General features: G+C 45.6%; 2 protein-coding genes across 2 annotated transcripts in view; one reads left to right on the plus strand and one right to left on the minus strand.

Moving 5' to 3' along the window:
* SUCLG1 (succinate-CoA ligase GDP/ADP-forming subunit alpha) overlaps nucleotides 1–4843 on the minus strand; it is a 25261-nt gene extending 20418 nt beyond the window's left edge. The window contains exon 1 of the mRNA XM_081960430.1: nucleotides 4685–4843. Within this exon, the coding sequence (XP_081816556.1) occupies nucleotides 4685–4736 (52 nt within the window). The 5' untranslated portion in view covers nucleotides 4737–4843. The remainder of the gene's footprint in view (nucleotides 1–4684) is intronic.
* Nucleotides 4844–5509: 666 nt separating this feature from the next.
* Nucleotides 5510–22919, plus strand: part of ADAMTS3 (ADAM metallopeptidase with thrombospondin type 1 motif 3) — a gene marked incomplete at its 5' end in the record, with an annotated part of 158537 nt that continues 141127 nt past the window's right edge. Inside the window, one exon of the mRNA XM_081960285.1 lies at nucleotides 5510–5515. Coding sequence (XP_081816411.1) covers nucleotides 5510–5515 — 6 coding nt within the window. The remainder of the gene's footprint in view (nucleotides 5516–22919) is intronic.

Raw genomic sequence — 22919 nt, forward strand, 5'->3', positions numbered from 1 at the left:
GGTGTTTAACCTTAGCCACTTTTAAGACTTGTGGACTTCAACTCCCAGAATTCTGCAGGGTGTTTAACCTTAGCCACTTTTAAGACTTGTGGACTTCAACTCCCAGAATTCTGCAGGGTGTCTAACCTTAGCCACTTTTAAGACTTGTGGACTTCAACTCCCAGAATTCTGCAGGGTGTCTAACTTTAGCCACTTTTAAGACTCGTGGACTTCAACTCCCAGAATTCCGCAGGGTGTTTAACCTTAGCCACTTTTAAGACTTGTGGACTTCAACTCCCAGAATTCTGCAGGGTGCCTAACCTTAGCCACTTTTAAGACTTGTGGACTTCCTGGGTGGGGAATTCTGGGAGTTGAAGTCCACAAATCTTAAAAAGTTGCCAAGCCTGAGCACCTCTGCTATACTGGGTGTCACCCAAAGCTTATTATTGTTGCAAGTAGTTATCTCTTGTTTAATGAATTACAGAGCAATTAAGACTCATACCTTTGCTCTACTTAGTACTTAGCCGGGAACTGAACTTCATATTGCATTATTACATTTGCTGTTTAAGGAAGAGAAGGAATGCAGGTCAACAGGACTGAGAGTGAAGTGAGTAAAAATGGAACTCTTGAGATTCTCCTGCACAGATTGACAATTCTACTTGCATTTTATAAGTGCAAACACATAGGAGTTAAATGTTTTGAAGGAGCCAGGGTAGTGGTACTAGTTTGCACAGAAGGAACACCCAAGCTAAACTTTGCAAGCAGAATTGCCTTACTACATGTTACTTTTATCAAGTGCCCGGCCCCGTCTGCAAACAAAACACACTTTTGTGAGGATAGTTACACACACTAGCTGACCACACAGGGCAGATATCAACTCATCGCAATTCTAGCAATGAAAGTATCTGATTCTTGTTCTCTGCAGATTATTTGGGTTATGACAGATCTCCCAGGATTCAAACGAAAATCCTGCTGTTTTCCCAAAAGAAACAATTTTACAGAGTTTCTAAGGATCCATGATGTAGAACCCAAAAGGTCATTTCAGAACATGTGAAGAGGTTTAGACAATCAAGACGCCCCAAACTTAGAAAGCAAAATACAACCTCTCTATGAACATGTGTAAGAATCAATCTATCTGTATAAAAATGGCTCTCTCTCTCTCTCTCTCTCTCTCTCTCTCTCTGTATTCTGGAACGCCTCGAGCAATTTCAACCAAACTTGGTACACAGATGACTTATTCTCTGGAAACAAATACTGTGGGGGTAAGACACCCCTAACGCCCCTCGGTGTGTGTGTTATGTTAAGATACAGCCTGTTGTGCCTTCAAATGGCTTCTACCGTACTGCTGTAAAATGGCTTCTACTGTACAGCACAGCGGAGTTGCCATGGTAACGCCTTCACAGTACTCCGCAAGGGGGCTCCCACTTTCCTTGATGCTTCTGGGGGCACAGGGAAAATATTTGTAACTAATTTAATAGTGGCCGAAATCAGGCTTTTTCCTGCCTAATACAGGCTTAGGATAAATAAATACCCGGGGGAATGCCGGGTTATCAGCTAGTCCCTAATAAAAGAAGCCATAATTACAGGAATGGCAATAATCAGTAGGACAACGTACCTCCAGAAATCATGAGTGCTCCAACATTGGAGGTGATTAAGAAATTGGACAACCTTTTGTGTGAAATGGCATAGGGTTTCTTGCTTGAGCACGGGGTTGGACTAGAAAACCTCCACGGTCCCTTCCAATTCTGTTATTCTCTTATTCTGTTTCCAGCAACATAGTAAGACCACTCTTTTTGCAACCAGGGAAAGATTTTTAATTACCGTATTTTTCGGAGTATACGATGCGCCTTTTTCCCACAAAAAAGAGGGTGAAAATCTGGGTGCGTCTTATACACTGAATACAGCATTTTTTTTGCCTCCCAAAACCTCGCTTTTTGCCCGTTTTCGCCCCCCTCCCAGCCCCAGGAGCATTCTACAAGCCTTCTAAAGGCTATGCATGCCCTTTTTCTGACAAAAAACGGAAAAAAGGGCCGTTTTGGGGAGATCTGCAGAGTGCAAAAACTTTTTTTATTAAATTTGCCTCTTCAAAATCTTGCTGTGTCTTATACTCCAGTGCGTCTTATACTCCAAAAATATGTCATTAAAGATCCCCCCAGCAACAAATCAATCACAATAAACAATATATATTGTTTATTGTTTAATAAAGTATATATACATATACATACATTCATCCTTGTCCTATTCTAGTTATTTTAAGGATCCCAAAGGGGGACTTGCATACAGCCTGCAGCCCAAAAGTAGCTCAAGTTTGCAGTAATTAGATATTTGCTTGTTTATTAGATTTTTTTTCTTGCCTATTGTTTTAAAAGCATGTCAAGGCTACACATGTACTTAATATTCCTTCCTCCTCCTATTTTCCTCACAACAGCAATCATGTGGTGAGACAGACTGGTCCTAAGTCACCCAGCTGGCTTTCATGCCTAAGGCAGAATTAGAACTCACAGAACCCTCCCAAGAAAAAGAAACTACCTTTGCATCTTTCCCAGTTGAAACAGAAAGTTATTGTGGTTTTTTTTAAAACAAATGTCAAAACTGCTATTAAAAGGTTAAGGACCCACACTGAGAAAAGGGAAATTATCAAACATTACAGGCAGTGAGCACAAGTCAATTCTGCCCATAAGGTAAAGGTTCCCCTCGCATGTATGTGCCAGTCGTTCCCGACTCTAGGGGGCGTTGCTCATCTCCGTTTCAAAGCCGAAGAGCCAGCGCTGTCCAAAGACGTCTCTGTGGTCATGTGGCCGGCATGACTCAATGCCGAAGGCGCACAGAAGGCTATTACTGTCTCACCAAAGGTGGTTCCTATTTTTCTACTTGCATTTTTACGTGCTTTCGAACTGCTAGGTTGGCAGAAGCTGGGACGAGTAACAGGAGCTCACTCCGTTACGCGGCGCTAGGGGTTCGAACCGCCAAACTGCTGGCCTTTCTGATCAACAAGCCCAATGTCTCAGCCACTGTGTCTCCTACATCCATTCTTTACTCAATGAAAAACGTTTATTTATATCCCATCTTTTATTATTTTTACAAATAACCCATGAACACAGACCTTCCACTTCCTCTTTCCCCCATAACAACAATCCTGTGAGGTGGGTTGGGCTGAGAGAGAGAGCGAATGAATGACTGGCTCAGTTACCCAAATGGGTTTCATAACTAAGGCGATACTAGAACTCACCGACTCCTGGTGATTGGCCCAAGGTCACCCACTAACTTTCATGGCTAAGGCAGGACTATAATTCAGTCTCCTGGTGTTTGGCCCAAAATCAACTCAGGTGCCTTTTGTGCATAAGGCAGGACTAGAACTCACAATCTCCTGGTGATTGGCTCAAGTAACAACCGGTTTTCATAGCTAAGGCAGGACTAGAACTCACAATCTCCTGGTGATTGGCTCAAGTAACAACCGGTTTTCATAGCTAAGGCAGGACTAGAACTCACAATCTCCTGGTGATTGGCTCAAGTAACAACCGGTTTTCATAGCTAAGGCAGGACTAGAACTCACAATCTCTTGGTGATTGGCACAAAATCACCCAGTCAGCTTTCATAGCCAAGGCAGGACTAGAACTCACCCATCACCTGCTTTTTAACCAGGTGCCTTAAACCCTCGCACCAAATTTTAACTCTCTGGATAGATTCCATCTAATCTGAATGGACGGAATTTGTTCCTTCCCAGCAGAAAAACCACCTAGTAGCAATTAATAAGGCAAGGAGGCCACAAGGTCACAGGCGGCCTAAACTCTTAGCAGAAATTAGGGCTCAGGGAGTTCCCTGCAAGAGGTTTTCATTGATCTCACTTTTATTTCATTTTCATTTTCATTTATTCAATGTTTACTGATTTCGTTTTTGTTTATTTCATTTTTGCTTATTCCTTTTTCGTTTATTTCATTTTTATTTATTCATTTTTTATTGATTCCATCTTTCTTTATTCCACTTTTACTAATTCCGGTTTTATTTATTCCATTTTTATTTATTTCGTTTTTATTTGTTTCATTTTTATTTATTTCATTTTTATTTATTTGTTTTTTATTGATTCCATTTTTGTTTATTCCACTTTTATTGATTCCACTTTTATTGATTCCATTTTCATGTATTCTTGGTTTAAGGTCACTTCAGGCCCTTAAGATTCCTGGATGGGACACCTTGATCCTCCCCCACAAAACGACCCTCGCCCTGGGCGGCCGGGAACGATGGGAAGTAAAAAAAAAAGGGTGAGGGGTCACAGAAGAAGCCCTGACAGCTGGGGATAATGGGAGTTGTAGTCCAGGGCAAAAGGGGAGGAGGGGGGAAAGCCAGGCTGGCAGGAGGGGGGGGGAGGGCCTGTCGCCCAACCTTAATTGGACCCACGGCTAGGATGAAGCCGGCTGGGGATGATGGGGGAGGTAGTCCCTTTCCCAAGTTCTGCCTAGCCTTCCCTCGCCCTTTTTTTTTTTTGACTACTTCCCCCACCCACCCCCATCATCCCCAGCCGGTCTCGCCCTGAAATGGTCGCGTGGGGTGGGTGGGTATGATGGGCTTTGTAGTCCCTCTCAGAAGACCCGCCCATCCCCCGCAGGCGCCATGTCGGCATGTCACGTGACCCCGCCGCCGCCCCCGTTCGGCTGGTCACACGCACACAAACACACACACACGCACACGCACAGATACACACACTTACGGAGCAGAAGGAGGCGGCCGAGCCCTCCGGCGCCGCTTCCGCAGCAAGACATCGCCGCCGTCCCCGCGCTGCCTCCAGCAGGGCCGCCAATGACAAGGGGCGGGGGGGGGGAAGCGGGATGGCGCTAGGGTCCGCCTTTTCCGGTCGGGTCCTCGGGGGTTTTCCTCCTCCGACCGCTTCGCGCATGCGTCTTAGAGCGCGCGGAGGGTTGTTTCCTTTGCGCCTGAAAGGAGCGGCCTCTCGTTTCTTTTTTTGCCCCTCTCCAAGCTCCATACAGAACAATAGGGATAGTCGTGCGTTGTCGAGGACGGCCGTTTTCTTGCCCGGGCGTGGGAGCTTGGGGAGGAAAATCAATCAGGCATTTAAGTGTCTAAGCCTAGGAAAGAGGACCCCTCCCCTCTCCACAGCCTTGCCGCGAGGGATTGTGGGAGAGGTAGTTCAGGCACGGAAATAGCTCAAGCCTCTTTGCACGGGACTAAGCAACGAGTGGAGGGTGCCATTCGCTGCGTGTACAAATAGTCCTCAACTTACGACCACAATTGAGTCCAAAATTTATGTTGCTAAGTGAGAAATTAAGCGACTTTTGCTCCATTTCATGACTTTCCTTGCCACCTTTGTTAAGTGAATCCCTGCTGTTGTTAAATGAGTAACACGGTTGTTAAGTGAATCTGTTTTTCCCCATTGGCTTTGCTTGTCAGAAGGTCGCAAAAGGGGATCGGATGACCCGGGAGACACTGCGACCGTCATAAATGTGAGTCAGTTCCCAAGCATCCAAATGTAAATCACGTGACCATGGGGATGCTGCAACGGTCATAAGTGTGAAACATGATCGTAAGTCAATTTTTCCAGTGCCGTTGTAACATGAAATGAGCAGAGTTGTAAATCTAGGACTAGCTGTAATTGTTGCAAGCTTAAATCAGGGTAAATGCAGGGCCTCTCATGCTTTGTAAACCACGATTTAGGGTTTGACACAAAGCAAACTGTGGCTGGTCATAAAAGTTGGACCTCAGAAGAAAGTCCTGCAGAACAATGTGGATCAGTATTTTGAAACTTTAGATAACTTTAATCGATATGGACTTCAACTCCCAGAATTCCTTAGCAAAGCCATGCTGGCTAGGGAATGCTGTGAGTTGAAGTCCACATATTTTAAAGTTTGCCAAAGTTGAGAAACACAGTAACAGTAGAATTCTATTCTATTCTATTCTATTCTATTCTCTGTCCTACTCTATTATCTACTCTATTTTCTATTTTCTATTCTACTCTACTCTCTTCTATTTCTATTCTACTCTCTTCTCTATTCTATTCTATTCTACGTTGCCTTCTTCTCTTCTATTTCTCTTCTCCTATTCTCTTCTATTTTCTATTTTCTTCTATTCCACTCTTTTTCTCTATTCTATTCTACTCTCTTCTCTATTCTATTCTACCTTGCCTTCTTCTCTTCTATTTCTATTCTCCTATTCTCTTCTATTTTCTATTCTCTTCTCTTCTACTCTTTTTCTCTATTCTATTCTACTCTCTATTCTATTCTATTCTCTCCTCTTATCTTCTCTCTTCTACTCTATTCTCTTCTATTCCACTCTTTTTCTCTATTCTATTATACTCTCTATTCTATTCTACCTTGCCTTCTTTTCTCTTCTCCTATTCTCTTCTATTTTCTATTCTATTCTGTTCTCTTCTACTCTTTTTCTCTATTCTATTCTCTCCTCCCCTCTCCTCTATTCTACTCTATTCTCTTCTGTATGCTACACTTTTTTCTCTTCTTTATTCTATGTTATTCTCTCTTCTATTCTCTTTTCTCTTCTATTCCATTCCATTCATTTTCTCTGTTCTATTCCTATTCCTATTGCATTGGCCCAGGCAATTTGACACCGCCGAAATAAGAAGTTGAGATTCGTTCTTGGCAGTCAATTCTTGACTTTTTAACAAGAGATAAAGGAAACATTTCAGCTGAAACATCCCGGCAGATAACAGAATAATCCATTGGGACGCTGTTGTCCTTGCTTAGAAAAACAAGATAAGAATAACCTGAATAGTGTTGTGCCATCCTGCTAATTTCCATCCGATTGGTGTGCCTTTTGTGATTGCAGCTATTTCTACCTTAACTCACAACGATTCCAGAAGACCTGACTATAATATCAGAGCGTTCATCAGGTCAGAGAAAAGTGACCTACAAATTGAATGGATTCCTTATTTTGTTCACATTGTTCAACACCATTGTGGGCTTGTTTGAGTTCTGTAGCTGCTGCGTTTCCTTGATTTTTCTATCGCAGAGACGGATGCTTTTATGTCCTGTCGGGCCTTTTCAAAAGCGGCTGTCTTTGATTCTTTGGTATGTATTCTGCTGGGATCACCCAACGTCCCTTCCCCACCTTATCTGCTAAAGGTTATCTTGACATTTGAGTGGCTTCGGAGTGGCCCAGAGGCAGATAAAAAGAAATGTGAGACTCTTGACATTCTCTACTCCTCTGATCAGGGTTACATTATTTGCTTATTTAAAAAAAAAACCAGAAGGATTGCATTTCTAGGATGTCCTTCAAAAATGGGGATTAGGGAGTATTTAAAGTTAAAAGTTCCCCTCGCATATGTGTGCTAGTCGTTCCTGACTCTAGGGGGCGATGTTCATCTCCGTTTCAAAGCCGAAGAGCCAGCGCTGTCCGAAGACGTCTCTGTGGTCATGTGGCCGGCATGACTAAATGCTGAAGGCGCACGGAACGCTGTTCCCTTCCCACCAAAGGTGGTTCCTATTTCTTGCATTTTTACATGCTTTCGAACTGTTAGGTTGGCAGAAGCTGGGACAAGTAATGGGAGGTCACTTGGTTAAGTTGCGCTAGGGATTCGAACCGCCGAACTGCCGACCTTTCTGATCGACAAGCTCAGCGTCTTATCCATTGAGCCACTGCGTCCCTGTAGGGAGTATTTTGCAGAAATCCAACTAGTTGGATTTCTTGGCTTTTGGGTCCAAGAGAGCCATAGAGAGAGAGGCTGTTTGGATCAGTGGTCAAAGCCCTGGGCTAGAAAGCAGAAGGCTGTGAGTTCAAATCCTTCTTTATCTATGAAAGCCAGCTGGGTGACTTTAGGCCAATCACCAGGAGATGGTGAGTTCTAGTCCAGCTTTTGGCATGAAAGACGGTTGGTGGAATATTGGGCCAATCACTAGGAGACTATGAATTCTACTCCCGCCTTAGGCATGAAAGCCAACTGGGTGACTTTAGGCCAATCACTGGGAGATGGTGAGTTGTAGTCTCGCCTTAGGCATGAAAAGTAACTGGGTGACTTGGGCCAATCACCAGAACACTGTGAGTTCTAGTCCTGCTTTATACATGAAAGCCGGTTGGTTGATGTTATACAATACAATACAATAGTAGAGTTGGAAGGGACCTTGGAGGTCTTCTAGTCCAACCCCCTGCCTAGGCAGGAAACCCTGTACCATTTCAGGCAAATGGCTATCCAACATCTTCTTAAAGACTTCCAGTGTTGGGGCATTCACAACTTCTGGAGGCAAGCTGTTCCACTGATTAATTGCCCTCACTGTCAGGAAATTTCTCCTCAGTTCTAAGTTGCTTCTCTCCTTGATTAGTTTCCACCCATTGCTTCTTGTTCTACCCTCAGGTGCCTTGGAAAATAGTTTGACTCCCTCTTCTTTGTGGCAACCCCTGAGATATTGGAACATTGCTATCATGTCTCCCCTAGTCCTTCTTTCTCTTAAGCTAAACATACCCAGTTCCTGCAACCGTTCTTCATATGTTTTAGTCTCCAGTCCCCTAATCATCTTTGTTGCTCTTCTCTGCACTCTTTCTAGAGTCTCCACATCTTTTTTACATTGTGGCGACCAGAACTGAATGCAGGATTCCAAGTGTGGCCTCACCAAGGCATTATAAAGCGGCATCAATACTTCACATGATCTTGATTCTATCCCTCTGTTGGGCCAATCACTAGGAGATCATGAGTTCTAGTCCCACCTTCGGCATGAAAAGTGGCTGAGTGACTTTGGGCCAATCACCAGGAGATGGTGACTTCTAGTCCTGCTTTATATATGAAAGCCAGCTGGGTGACTTTAGGCCAATAACCAGAACACTGTGAGTTCTAATCCTGCTTTATACATGAAAGCCGGTTGGTTGACGTTGGGCCAATCACTAGGAGACTGTGAGTTCTAGCCCTGCCTTAGGCACGAATGCCAGTCGGGTGACTTTGGGCCACTCATTCTCTCTCTCGGCCAACTCACAGGCTTATTGTAGGGAAAATAGGAAGAAGAAGATGCATTGAGTATGTTGTGGCAGCCCTAAGTTGACCCCCTCTTCTTTGTGGCACCCCCTCAAATATTGGAACAGTGTTATCATGTCTCCCTAGTCCTTCTTTTCACTAAACTGGACATCCCCAACCTGAACCAACTTGAAATTAAATAACTTTTGATTTTCAATGGATATCTTGCCAGCTCAAAATCTCATATTTGAGTTAGAAAACCTCCAGAAGCTGCTTCTTTTTGCCCTTTCCCTGTTTCCATGTTGTTGTTAGTTGTGAAGTCGTGTCCGACCCATCGTGACCCCATGGACAACGTTCCTCCAGGCCTTCCTGTCCTCTACCATCCTCTGGAGTCCATTCAAGCTCACACCGACTGCTTGGGTGACTCCATCCAGCCACCTCCTTCTCTGTCGTCCCCTTCTTCTTTTGCCCTCCATCGTTCTCAGCATGAGGCTCTTCTCCAGGGAGTCCTTCCTTCTCATTAGGTGCATTTGAGTTTCCTCTTCAGGCTCTGGCCTTCTAAAGAGCAGCCAGGGTTGATCTCCTCTAGGACTGACCGGTTGGATCGCCTTGCAGTCCAAGGGACTCACAGGAGTCTTCTCCAGCACCAGAGTTCAAAGGCCTCCATTCTTTGGCGCTCAGCCTTCCTTATGCTCCAACTTTCGCAGCCATACAACTGGGAAAACCATAGCCTTGACTATACACCCTTTTGTTGGCAGGGTGATGTCTCTGCTTTTTAGTATAGTTTTTCACAGTGTTCCTCCCCAGGAGCATTCAACAGGCAACCCTGTCTCCATAACATTCATGGAAAGTCCACCAGATGTCACTCTTACTGCATGGCTTAAAGATTTGACGCTGGAGTTGTTATCAGAAGCAGGCTGGATAAAATAACTCATTCCATTCGCCCTTGGCGATATCAGAACAACCAAAGGAGAGAGAGACATATCCTCCACAAAGAGTTACACTTCACAAAAGCAGACTTGACATTTCGGCCAGCATCACAGATTAGAGTTCTATGCCAGGTTTACAAAAGCACAACCATCGAGAGGCAAGAACTTTCGGTGTCGGAAAACATCTCCTTCTGGGCTCAGTTCCAAGTGGGGAAAAAGAAACTGGATTCATGGAGGTTGCTTGGAAAGAAGGTTTGTTGATGATGGACAGGACCACATGGTTTGAGATCCTGGGCAAAGAGGGGCAGAGATGCTGAGAGTCCCTGGGTTGTATGCCCTCGGTTGGACTTTGGATTTGAGCTTGTGTTCTGATTGGTTGTCAGACTCCCATTGGGGCCCTGCAGGGGCAACTCTGTAGGCTATCTTGAGTCCCAGGCTTGGTTGACTCTTGCTGGGTGATGATGATGTAACGAAAGGGCTTTGAGATTCCTATTATGGTTCTGCCTGAAGGAGGTAGATCTTTGTTATGTAGAATAGACTGGCCCAGGCCTTAATGGCCCATTGACAAAGGGTGTGTGTGAGAGAGTTTCTGCCTCCCTTTTAGGGGGAAATATTCTGCCTTTTTAATATTTCTTAAAATACCTCATTTTCCAAGGAGAGGGGTGGGTGCTGACTTCCTACACTAGATTCACAATAACTCTCAGGATTGAACAATAGAGTCATTTACACACCTGTACACACACACACACAGGGAGTGGGAGACAGAAAGAAAGTCTGTGTCTAAATTACATGGATGATTGTTCCCACAGTGCTTTTCAAGTAATTAGTTTGTGCTACAGTACCTCTAAGGGGAAGCGGTGGCTCAGTGGCTAAGACGCTGAGCTTGTCGATCAGAAAGGTCGGCAGTTTGGCGGTTCAAATCCCTAGCGCCTCGTAACGGAGTGAGCTCCCATTACTTGTCCCAGCTTCTGCCAACCTAGCAATTCGAAAGCACGTAAAAAATGCAAGTAGAAAAATAGGAACCACCTTTGGTGGGAAGGTAACAGCGTTCCGTGCGCCTTTGGCATTTAGTCATGCCAGCCATATGACCACAGGGACATCTTCGGACAGCGCTGGCTCTTCGGCTTTGAAACGGAGATGAGCACTGCCCCCTAGAGTCTGGAACGACTAGCACATATGTGCGAGGGGAACCTTTACCTTACAGTACTTCTAATGGATTCGCTTAAGAGAAACGGAATAACAGTTGGAAAGGGCCTTGGAGGTCTTCTAGTCAGATCCTCTGCTCAAGCGGGAGACCCTCTACCATTTCCGATAAATAGCTGTCCAGTCTTTTCAGTCCAGTGATGGCATATCCACTTCTGGAGGCAAGCCATTCCACTGGTAAATTTCTCCTCAGTTCTAGGTTGCTTCTCTTCTTGATTAGTTTCCACCCATTGCTTCTCGTCCTGCCCTCATGTGCTTTGGGGAATAGCTTGACTCCCTCTTCTTTGTGGCAACCCCTGAGATATTGGAATTCTGCTATCATGTCTCCCTAGTCCTTCTCTTTAGATTAGACACAGCCAATTCCTGCAACCGTTCTTCCTACAAATTAAGCATATGTGATTAAGCAGAGCTGTTAACAGTAGCTCAACTACCGGTCCACCCTTTATCAAACTCCAATAAGTTGACACAATTTCTCAGACTTCCTTTTAATTTAGAGAGGAGGTTGGCCAGAAGCTAAAACAATAGCCCTTTCTTGAACTTTTTGGACATTTTGTTCAGGAGATAAATTCTCACTGTACCCAGAGAGAGAAATATCTGCCTCTACCTAGGACTGAACTCACAGCCTTGTGATTGTGAGATGCAGGGACGTGCGGTCAGGGGAGGCAAGGGAGGCAGAGCCTCACCTCTCTTCATGAAATAATAGTATATAATATTATATATATATATATATATATATATATATATGTATGTATGTATGTATGTATGTATGTATGTATGTATGTATGTATGTATATATATATATATATATATATATATATATATATATATATATATATATATATATATATATATATATATATATATATATATATATATATATATATATATATAAAATATTATAATATTATATACATCCGCCCGGCCGCGCCCGGGAGCTGCGGAGGCAGAAATGTTGTCAGCGCTCCCGGATGACGAAGCCACGAAAGCGACTGGGGAACGATGCGCAAAATCCAGCAGAGGCAGGAAGGTTCTCGTCGTTCCCCAGTCGCTTTCGTGGCTTCGTCATCCAGGAGATCCGAAAACATTTCTGCCTCCGCAGCTCCCGGGCGCGGCCGGACGGATGTAGCCAGAGCGACGCTGAGACGGTCCGGGCGGACGAAAGCGAGCGAGCGAGTGATGGAGGTCCTCGGTCGCTCGCCCACCGGACTGCCTCGGCGCCACTCTGCCTACCTCCGTCCGTCCGTCCGCGCCCGCGAGTTGCGGAGGCAGAAATGTCGGCGCTCCCAGATGACGAAGCCACGAAAGCGACTGGGGAACGACGAGAACCTTCCTGCCTCTGCTGGACTGCAAAGTCCAGCAGAGGCAGGAAGGTTCTCGTCGTTCCCTAGTCGCTTTCGAGGACTGCGGAGCGCGAGCCGGCGGAACACGCTCAGGAAGGCGGGGAATGGGATCACGTGTGCGGGAGGCTGAGGCAGCCTCAGCTTCCAGCACACGTGGTCCCATTCCCCGCCTTCCTGATGACGTCACCAGCCTCACCAGGCGTAAACCTCACCGCACGTCACTGGTGAGATGAGAGTTTCATCTCTAGGCCACCACACCACTGCAATAATAATGACTAATAAGCCCATAAATAAAATGGACCAGTGATGAAAGCACGTGAATAATTGTTGGAAGAAATGTCCATCTGGGTTCAGCTCCAAGTGGCGACAAAGACACTGGTCTTAGCTAACTTTGTAGGTTGTGTGCCTTTTGAGTCCCAAGTTTGGTTGAGTTCCCAGATGCCATGTGGTGAGTTTCTGCAGAGGGTTAATCCTATCTTTGTTATGTAGAGTAGACTAGCTCAGGCATTTTAATGACTCATTGACAAAGGTGGGGGCTATTAAGAGTGAGTCTGTTTCCTGCCTAAAAACATGTTTCTCCATTTCTTATCCAGGGAAATATAATATTCTGCCTTTTCAATATTTTCCAGGATATTTCATTTTTCTAGAAGAGGGGGTGAGTTTTAACTTCCTACAGCTTGATGCCCAAAGTTTTGAGAAAATCTGTGCTCTCTGGAGTTTGCCCTTAAAATGATGCTAGTCAAGAAAAAATACATTTCCCCTTATCTCCCCTCGGTGTTGTCTTTAAGAATGAATCATATTTTGATTTGTTTGAATTACATCTCTTCTCCAGCTCGGATTTCTGGCCCGTAATCAGACAGTCCAAATATGCACAAAAGGAGAAGAAAAGAGAAAAAAAGCTTTAAGCAACAGTTAAACGTTTTACTTCCTGGAAGTCAAATGTATAATTTCTGTTTCTCAAATTGTCTCCATATGCTGGTGGAATCTGACTTCGTTAGCCGTTTGATCATTTCTGCAACTTTATACAGTTTAATCACTCCAAGGAAAGTAGATTTGTCCTTTTCTGCAATAAATTAAACAATTCAATTGTTTAATTGAATTGTTTAAAGTTAAATTAAATTGAAAGTCTGTTGATCACTGGAGGTGATTCTAGACAGATTGAAGGATCTCAATGACCATAATTGAGCTCAAACATTTGTGTTGCTAAGCGAGACAGTTGTTAAGTGAATGCTGTCCTGTTTTACAACCTTTCTTGCCACTGTTGTTAAGCAGTCAGTAGCACGGTTGTTAAGTGAAGCTGGCTTCCCCATTGACCTTGCTTGTCAGATGGTCGCAAAAGGGGATCAGGGGAGGCCGGGACACTGCAACCGTCGTAAATATGAGTCAGTTGCCAAGCGTCTGAATTTTGATGGCATAATCATGGAGCTGCTGCAACGGTTGTAAGTGTGAAAAACGGTTGTGAGTCACTTTTTTGGTGCCATTGCAATTCCGAACCATCGTAAGTCGAGGACTACCTGAATGGTCTGGATTTAGATGTAAGGTAATATATTTAGAATGCACTTTTAGGGTTTTTATCTTCGGTAAAATGCAGGATAGTTTTAAATCTAAATAAAGGGAAGACAGATAGAAATGTACCCAGTTGCCATCATACATAGCTAGCAAGATTGGGTGAACCTAAATCAAATTGACACGGTGGCTCAGTGGCTAAGATGCTGAGCTTGTCGATCAGAAAGGTCGGCAGTTCGGCGGTTCGAATCCCTAGCGCCGCGTAACGGAGTGAGCTCCCATTACTCATCCCAGCTTCTGCCAACCTAGCAGTTCGAAAGCAGGTAAAAATGCAAGTAGAAAAATAGGAACCACCTTTGGTGGGAAGGTAACAACGCTCCGTGCACCTTTGGCATTGATTCATGTTGGCCACATGACCACGGAGACGTCTCCGGACAGGGCTGGCTCTTCGGCTTTGAAACGGAGATGAGCATCACCCCCTAGAGTCGGGAACGACTAGCACATATGTGCGAGGGGAACCTTTACCTTTAAATCAAATTGAAAAGTACATCTAAATTGGGTACTTCAAAATCAATTCAACAGTGGAGGATCTTTTAAATCTGTTCCCTCCCAAAACATTTCAGAAAATCAATTCAACCCAGTCTGATGCTTCACTGAAACATCAAATTGATTCGGATCAATATTCTGAACTGATTCAGGCTTTCCAAAGACGGAATTAGCGATTCCAAATCGAGCCACTGATTCATAAACGAGCAATTGAGTGCTCTGACGACCTCACCATTAGCCATTTCTTCTCCAGATCCTAAGGCAGAGTCCCAAGAGAAGACACTGGACAGTCACTTTCTGAAATGGTATAGTGTCTCCTGCTTGATCAGGGGGCTGGGCTAGAAGACCTCCAAGGTCCCTTCCAGCTCTATTCTGAGGGATGAATGGCTAAGGGAACTAGGTAGGTCTAGTCCAAAAAAAGGAGGGGACCTGATAGCATATTTCAACACTTAAACGGCATATGAAGAACGGTTGCAGGAACTGGGTATGTCTCGTTTAATGAAAAGAAGGAGCAGGGGAGACATGATAGCAGTCTTTAATTGAGGAGCTGCCACAGAGAGGAAGGGGTCAAGCTATTTTCCAAATTACCTAGTCCTTCTTTCTAGTTTAATAGAAAGAAGGACTAGGGGAGGCATGATAGCACTGTTCCAATATCTCATGGGTTGCCCCAAAGAAGAGGGAGTCAAACTATTCTCCAAGGCACCTGAGGGTAGAACAAGAAGCAATGGGTGGAAACTAATCAAGGAGAGAAGCAACTTAGAACTGAGGAGAAACTTCCTGACAGTGAGAACAATTAATCAGTGGAACAGAAGTTGCCTCTAGAAGTTGTGAATGCCCCAACACTGGAAGTCTTTAAGAAGATGTTGGATAGCCATTTGTCTGAAACGGTATAGGGTTTCCTGCCTAGGCAGGGGTTGGACTAGAAGACCTCCAAGGTCCCTTCCAACTCTGCTATTGTATTGTATTGAAGGCCAGACAAGGAATAACGGATGGAAACTGACCAAGGAGAGATTCAACCTGGAAATAAGGAGGAATTTCCTGACAGTGAGAGCAATCAACCCATGGAACAGAAGTTGCCTTCGGAAGTTGTGGGAGCTTCATCCCTGGAGGCTTTCAAGAAGAGACAGGATTGCCACCTGTCAAAAATGGTGTAGGGTCTCCTGCTTGGGCAGGGGGTTGGATTCGATGACCTACAAGGTCCCTTCCAACTCTGCCAATCTGTAACCTGCAAAAGCTTTTCAGAGGGAGATCCAATTTAAGAATAAGGAGGAATTAAGACTATTAAGAGATGTGACGGCTTGCCTTCCAGAGTTTTGAGTATGCCATCACTGAAGCAGTGGTGGGATTCAAATTTTTTTTTTTTACTACCGGTTCTGTGGGTGTGGCTTGGTGGGCGTGGCTTGGTGGGCGTGGCAGGGGAAAGATACTGTAAAATCTCCATTTCCTCCCGATCAGCTGGGACTCGGGAGGCAGAGAATAGATGGGGACGGTGCCAGTCAGAGGTGGTATTTACCAGTTCTCCCAACTACTCAAAATTTCTGCTACCGGTTCTCCAGGACTGGTCAGAACCGGCTGAATACCAACTTCTGTCCCGGAGGTTTTCAAGCAGAGATTGGACAACCATTTATCCAGGATGACATAAGGACCCTTCTCTTGAGCATGGGGTTGGAATAGAAGACCTCCAAGGTCCCTTCCAGTCCTACCGTTCTATGTCAGATCCTGAGTAGTTCCAGATACGTTTCTGAAAGAGCTGCCGAATGCCCAAACTAGCTCTATCAAATAAAAAGGAAATGATGGGACTGGATTTCCGCCAGATTTTTTTTTTCTAGTCCTCTTTGCCAAAACCATCTTTCCTTTGATGTGAATGGTTTCAAGATGGCCCGCTACGCTTTTGATAGATTCTATTTCCCCCCCGCCCCCCCCCCCCCAGTTTCAGAACAAGAATTGTATATGATCTGGCTTATTATTCACGTGCTGATTAATCACGGAATCAAAACAAATCGCGTCTTTCGTAAAGCCTAAAATTATCCGTTTGATTCGGCTGTGATTATAGAGCAGCATGTTTCTCTATCTGCCCTACATGCAAAAGTGTCCCTTTCGTTCCTTGAATTCGTTCCTCTACTGATTTGCTGCTTCTTCATGTCAGGAGCATCTCAATGGCCAATGAAGGAGAATATTTATGCATTTCTCTGGCTTGCTAACCCTGATGATGTTACCTCGTTTGGGGAATGAAACTTTTGCAGGAAAACAGGCAAGCTCAGAGAGCACCAAGGACCAGCATCAGAATTAAAATAACCTGTCCTATATGGCATGTTGGAAGAAATTCCCAACTGCTTCAATTCCAAGTGGGGAGAAAACAGAGGTGACTTCCTGATGGTTCGCACCGGTTCAAACGAACTGGTCGTTAAGATTCTGCACAGTTCAGCAAACTGGCAAATCCCACCGCTGTCGGGCCCCGCCCCTGCTTGTTTTTTTTTTGGCCTGTTTTCCAAGCCGTTTTCCAGCTCATTTTGGGCCATTTTTCCAGCCCAAAGTGGCCTGAAAATGGCCCCAAAATGACCTGAAAAGAGCCAAAGCAGCATCCAAAAAAGAGGCCAAAAATGGGTGGGGACGGGGCCAGCCAGTGATGAGATTAGCCCCAACTGGCTGAATCCATAAATTATTAAATATTGAACAATTATCCAATGACACTATTTATTTATTTTTTTAAAAAAAGATCATGGTATATATAAAATGCCAGCCTAGGGATGATTGGCAGGCCACGGGGTATCGGCGGGTTGATGCTGATTCTCCAAGCATCTCTACAGCACCGTCTGTGACTCACATGTTTAGTGCGGGAGGGCATCCATCTGCTGAAAAGAAGGATGACGGGTGTTTCTTCCTGGTGCCACTTTCTCCAACATCTGATAGATCAATATGGCATAGTCTTGTGCCAGAATTTTTTCTCTTGCAATTCTTTTGTCTGTTCACATTTAGTTTTCATGGACAAAAGAAATTAGATTTCCCTTCTTTTCCTATTACTTTCTTTCTTTCTTTTCTTTCTTCCATCCACCCTCCTTCCTCCCTTTCTTCTTTCTTCTTTTATTCCTTCTTTCCTCTCTTCCTTGTTTCCTCCCTCCCTTCATTCTCCCTCCCTTTTTTTCTCCCTCCCTCGCTCCTTTCCTTCCTTGTCTCCCTCCTTCCCCCTCCTTCCTTCCTCCCTCCCTCTTTTTTCCCTCCCTCCCTCCTTTCCTCTGAAACTAGACCCTTCCTTCCCTCCCTCCTTCCTCCCTCCCTCCCTCTTTTATTTCCTTCTTTCCTTCATCCCTCCCTCACTTCTTTCCTCCCTCGCTCCCTTCCTCTGAAACTAGACCCTTCCTTCCCTCCCTCCTTCCTTCCTCCCTCCCTCTTTTATTTCCTTCTTTCCTTCATTCCTCCCTCCCTTCTTTCCTCCCTCGCTCCCTTCCTCTGAAACTAGACCCTTCCTTCCCTCCCTCCCTCCTTCCTTCCTCCCTCCCTCTTTTATTTCCTTCTTTCCTTCATTCCTTCCTCCCTTCTTTCCTCCCTCGCTCCCTTCCTCTGAAACTAGACCCTTCCTTCCCTCCCTCCTTCCTTCCTCCCTCCCTCTTTTATTTCCTTCATTCCTCCCTCCCTTCTTTCCTCCCTCGCTCCCTTCCTCTGAAACTAGACCCTTCCTTCCCTCCCTTCATTCTCCCTCCCTCCCTCTTTTATTTCCTTCTTTCCTTCATTCCTCCCTCCTTTCCTCCCTCGCTCCCTTCCTCTGAAACTAGACCCTTCCTTCCCTCCCTCCTTCCTTCCTCCCTCTTTTATTTCCTTCTTTCCTTCATTCCTCCCTCCCTTCATTCTTCCCTCGCTCCCTTCCTCTGAAACTAGACCCTTCCTTCCCTACCTCCTTCCTTCCTCCCTCCCTCCCTCTTTTATTTCCTTCTTTCCTTCATTCCTCCCTCCCTTCTTTCCTCCCTCACTCCCTTCCTTTCTTGCTTTTCCCCATCCTTCTTTCCGCCCTTTCTTTCTTCTCTTTTTTACTTCCTCCTTCCTTCCTTCCTTCTTTCCTTCCTTCTTCCTTCCTTCCCTCCCTCCCTCCCTTCTAAATTCTGGACCCTTCCTCCCTTGGATGGAAACTGAACAAGGAGAGATTCAACCTAGAAATAAGGAGGAAATTACTGACGATGAGAACAATCGACCACTGGAAGAGAAGTTGCCTTCAGAAGTTGTGGGAGCTTCATCCCTGGAAGCTTTCAAGAAGAGACTGGACTACCATCTCTCAGAAATGGTGTAGGGTCTCCTGCTTGGGGGGGGGGAGTTGGACCAAATGACCTACAAGGCCCCTTCCAACTCTGTTAATCCCTCCCTCCCTTCTCAAAAGAAGGAGTGTATATCAGCAAACCCTCCGTTGATCAAACAATAATAATCTGGATTTTGCTGCCTTCCTAGATTCCCACCATTTCAGAACCTTTTAAATGACAGGTTGCACGCACAAGAAGGAACTAACTATTCCGAATATGGAAAGGCTCCTGTGTCATTCTGATTCTGCAAACTCCTGCTGCTACCATTGCCCTAGAGTCTAGACTCAATGAGCAGTATTGTTGTGGCCCACCAGCGACTTGCGCTGCTGGCAGCAGATTTGGACAGTGAGGAGGTTGGGGAGGAACATGGGCCAGTCCTGGAGTCTGGGGAAGGCTCGGATGGGGGCTCTGTGTCGGAGGCAGAGAGGGGGCCAGAGCCGTATGCCAGTTATCAGCTGCCTTTAGAGTCGGACAGCAGTGAGGCAGACAAACAGTTGGAGCCAGTTCCCAGTGTGCACATGCGCAGAGCTGCCAGACGAAGGGAACAGCTATAGAACGGGGGCCGACTTGGGAGTAAGGCCACAGGTGGACGATGAATGCCCCCTCCCAGAGGAAATAAAAGAGGAGCGAAAGGGGAGTGGAGTTTGCAGGAGACAATTAGTTCAATTGATTGGTTTGTGACTCTCTGAGACTCCTTGCCAAGTCTTGCAGATATCGGCCTGGCAGCTCTCCAAGCCAGATAAGGTCTGTGACTGTAAATCTTCCCTTGAATGACTTTGCTGGATGTGAATGAGCAGAATTCACAGTCAATTAATAAAAGGGTTTTTTGTTGGGGCAAGGAGTTTGCTTCATGCTCTTGGGAAGCCTCGGTCAGAACAAATACACAAAGATTCCAGAATTCCCTTTCTTCTGGGACTTTTTCCAGTCCAGCTGACAACCTGGAGGACTTCCCAGGGGTCTCCCCTTAAAAGCAGCTGAGATCAGGCTTAGCTACTGAAATCAGCCAAGGTCATATTCGGCTAAAGCAGGAGCCAGATGAAAGAGCCTAGACGGAAACCACCGTTTAAGCCGATGAGAGGGATGGAGTGGGAGTCCCCAGATCCAAGCCACCTGATGGGAAAATACATTCAGGGAACAATGCAAAGTTTACGCCAGAGATGCGGGAAGGAACGCAAGGCGAGAAGTCTGATGATTTAACAGCACGTGGTCCTTGCACAGCTCCAGCCATCTGGTGGGAGCTTCCACTTTGGAAAATGTTCCACTCCGAACGCTTGAAGGGGAAGTCGAAAATACTACCCAGGGTTTTAATGCTGTGATGTAATGGCCAAGCAAAGCATTAGAGACAGACAGGGATGGGGAGGGGGGTGTAAAGAGAAGATGGGAAGATGGGACTTGTTGTAGATGAGCCAATGCTCTGAGACGCCATTTTTCCCAGCACTGCAAAATGTCTGACCCGCTCAGTTTTTACATTATTTCTTCTTCTTCTTCTTCTTCTTCTTCTTCTTCTTCTTCTTCTTCTTCTTCTTCTTCTTCTTCTTCTTCTTCTTCTTCTTCTTCTTCCTCTTCCTCTTCCTCTTCCTCTTCCTCTTCTTCTTCTTCTTCTTCTTCTTCTTTTCTGGGAATTTCCCCTTCCCTTCTTAGATTATTTGTTTGTTTGTTTATTTTAGGAAATTTATATTGCTCCCTATTCACTCACAGTGACTCAAGACGGCTTAAAGGTAAAGGTTCCCCTTGCACCTATGTGCTAGTCGTTCCTGACTCTAGGGGGCGGTGCTCATCTCCGTTTCAAAGCCGAAGAGCCAGCACTGTCCGAAGACGTCTCCGTGGTCATGTGGCCAGCATGACTCAACACCGAAGGCGCACGGAACGCTGTTCCCTTCCCACCAAACATGGTTCCTATTTTTCTACTTGCATTTTACATGCTTTCGAACTGCCAGGTTGGCAGAAGCTGGGACAAGTAACGGGAGCTCACTCTGTTACGCAGCGCTAGGGATTCGAACCGCCAAACTGTCGACCTTGCTGATCGACAAGCTCAGCGTCTTATCCACTGAGCCACCGCATCCCTCAAGACGGCTTACAGGAATATAAAAACATCACATACAAAACAACAAAACTACTAAAAGAGAATAATCACATAATAAATGAATAAAATAATATAATAACCCCTCACCCCGGCGACAACACAGCACACAGGTCATTGAATGGGCTCCATCCTGCTCTGGGTTTCCCAGGCCCACTGGCAGAACCAAGTGTTCAGCGCCTTCTGGAAAAGTGTTTCAGTGGGAGCCATTCTAATTGTTGTGTCCCACCAGCGGCCAGCAGAGCTGGCAGCAGATTCGGAGAGTGAGGAGGTTGGGGAGGAACATGGACCAGTCCTGGAGTCTGGGGAAGGCTCAGACGAGAGCTCTTTGTCGGAGGCAGAGATAGGGCAAAGGCCATCTGGCAGTTCTCAGCTGCCTTCGGAGACAGACAGCAGTGAGGCAGAGGAACAGCTGGAGCCTGTTCCCAGTGTGCGCATGCACAGCGTTGCCAGAAGAACAACTCAGAAATCAGGGTCAACTTGGGAGTAAAGCTATATGTGGACAGTGGATGGCTCCTCCCAGACAAAATAAGAGGGGTGAAAGGGGAGTGGGCTTTTGCAGGAAACTATTCGTCTGTTTGTTCGTTTCAGGAGTGCGAAGCTCTGTCCATGAATCTCAGAGACTCTGTGCCAAGACTTTCCTTGCACCGCGCTGCATTTGGAAAATATTTACATGGCAGCTTTCCAAGCTAGATAAGGTCTGTGGTCATAAATCCACCTTTGAAAGACTGTTTGCCAGGCCTTGGCTGAATGGGAATGAGAGGAATTCACATTCGTTTAAGAAAAGGGGTTTTGTTGGGATCAGAGTCTTCAGATAAGTAATGTTGGGAGAAATATCCATCTGATTCCGTTCCAAGCTTGGAGAAAGGCCCTGGAAACAAAATGGAGGCTGGAGGCTGATTGGAAAGAGGGTCCAGTTATTTATGAAGCAGAAGCACCAACCAGGTGTGATCCTGGGTAGCTGACCACATGGCGTTGAGAGTGGGGGGGATTTATACCTTCCTTTGGGAATAAATGTTTGCACTTGAGCTTCCTGTTCCTGTGCAAGAACGTGTATTCTATTGGCTGTTGTCAGACTCCTATGGGGCCATGTAAAAATCCTAAAAGTTTGTCTGAGCTACGTTTGGTTGAAGCTTGGACTACTGATGCAATGAAGGAGCTTGTTGGGTAATTCCTATTGTGGCTGAGGGCTAAGCCTACCTTTGTTCAGATCCTGCTTCAGGGAATTTGCTTATGAATAGAGCTATATATAAAGTCTTTCAAGGGAGGATTTATAGTCACAGACCTTATCTGCTTGGAGAGCTGCCAGGCCGATATCTGCAGAACTTGGCAAGGAGTCTCAGAGAGTCACAAACCAATGAAGTGAACTAATGGTCTCCTGCAAACTCCACTCCCCTTTCACTACTTTTTATTTCCTCTGGGAGGGGCCATTCATCATCCACCTGTGGCCTTACTCCCACAGCGACCCGTTCTTCAGCTATTCCCTTCGTCTGGCAACTTTGCGCATGCACAAACTTGGGAACAGGCTCCAGCTCTTCATCTGCCTCACTGATATCTGACTCCGAATGCAGCTGATAACTGTCCGACGGCCCTGGCCCCCCTCTTTGCCTCTGACACAGAGCCCTCATCAGAGCAAGCCTCCAGGACTGGCCCATGTTCCTCCCAAACCTCCTCACTATCCAAATCTGCTGTCAGCTCCACTGGCGAGCCACAACAGGTACCAAATTTCTCCAATAGCATGGTTTAAGCCTGGTCATGCCTTAAGCAATGCCTTGAGTGAGAACTTTGGGTTAATTGGTTGATGGTTAGTTTCCCTATCCATAGTTTTGTCCATCCATTAGTTTGGTTGGCTACCCATGGTTTTGTCAAGAGTTTTCTCCCCCACCCGAAAGTTCAAAAGCATCCATTCCTGGTGTGGGTGGTTAATTCCAGAAGGCTTGTTGATTTTTTGGGAGAGGGGTAGAGTGAGAATTAATACAGTGGTGGAGGCAGAAGCCTTCATGGGAAAACATAAGGACCTCCTAGGTGAAACAAGAGACGGCACACAAGACATGAAGAGGGGAGGAGCCGTGGCTCAGCCAACAGACGGGGGAGAGGAGACAGCAATGAAACTTAGGTCACAGAAATGAATTAAAAACATATCGC

Source organism: Natrix helvetica (genome assembly GCF_964273705.1).
Source record: "Natrix helvetica genome assembly, chromosome: 7".
NCBI lineage: Eukaryota > Metazoa > Chordata > Lepidosauria > Squamata > Natricidae > Natrix > Natrix helvetica.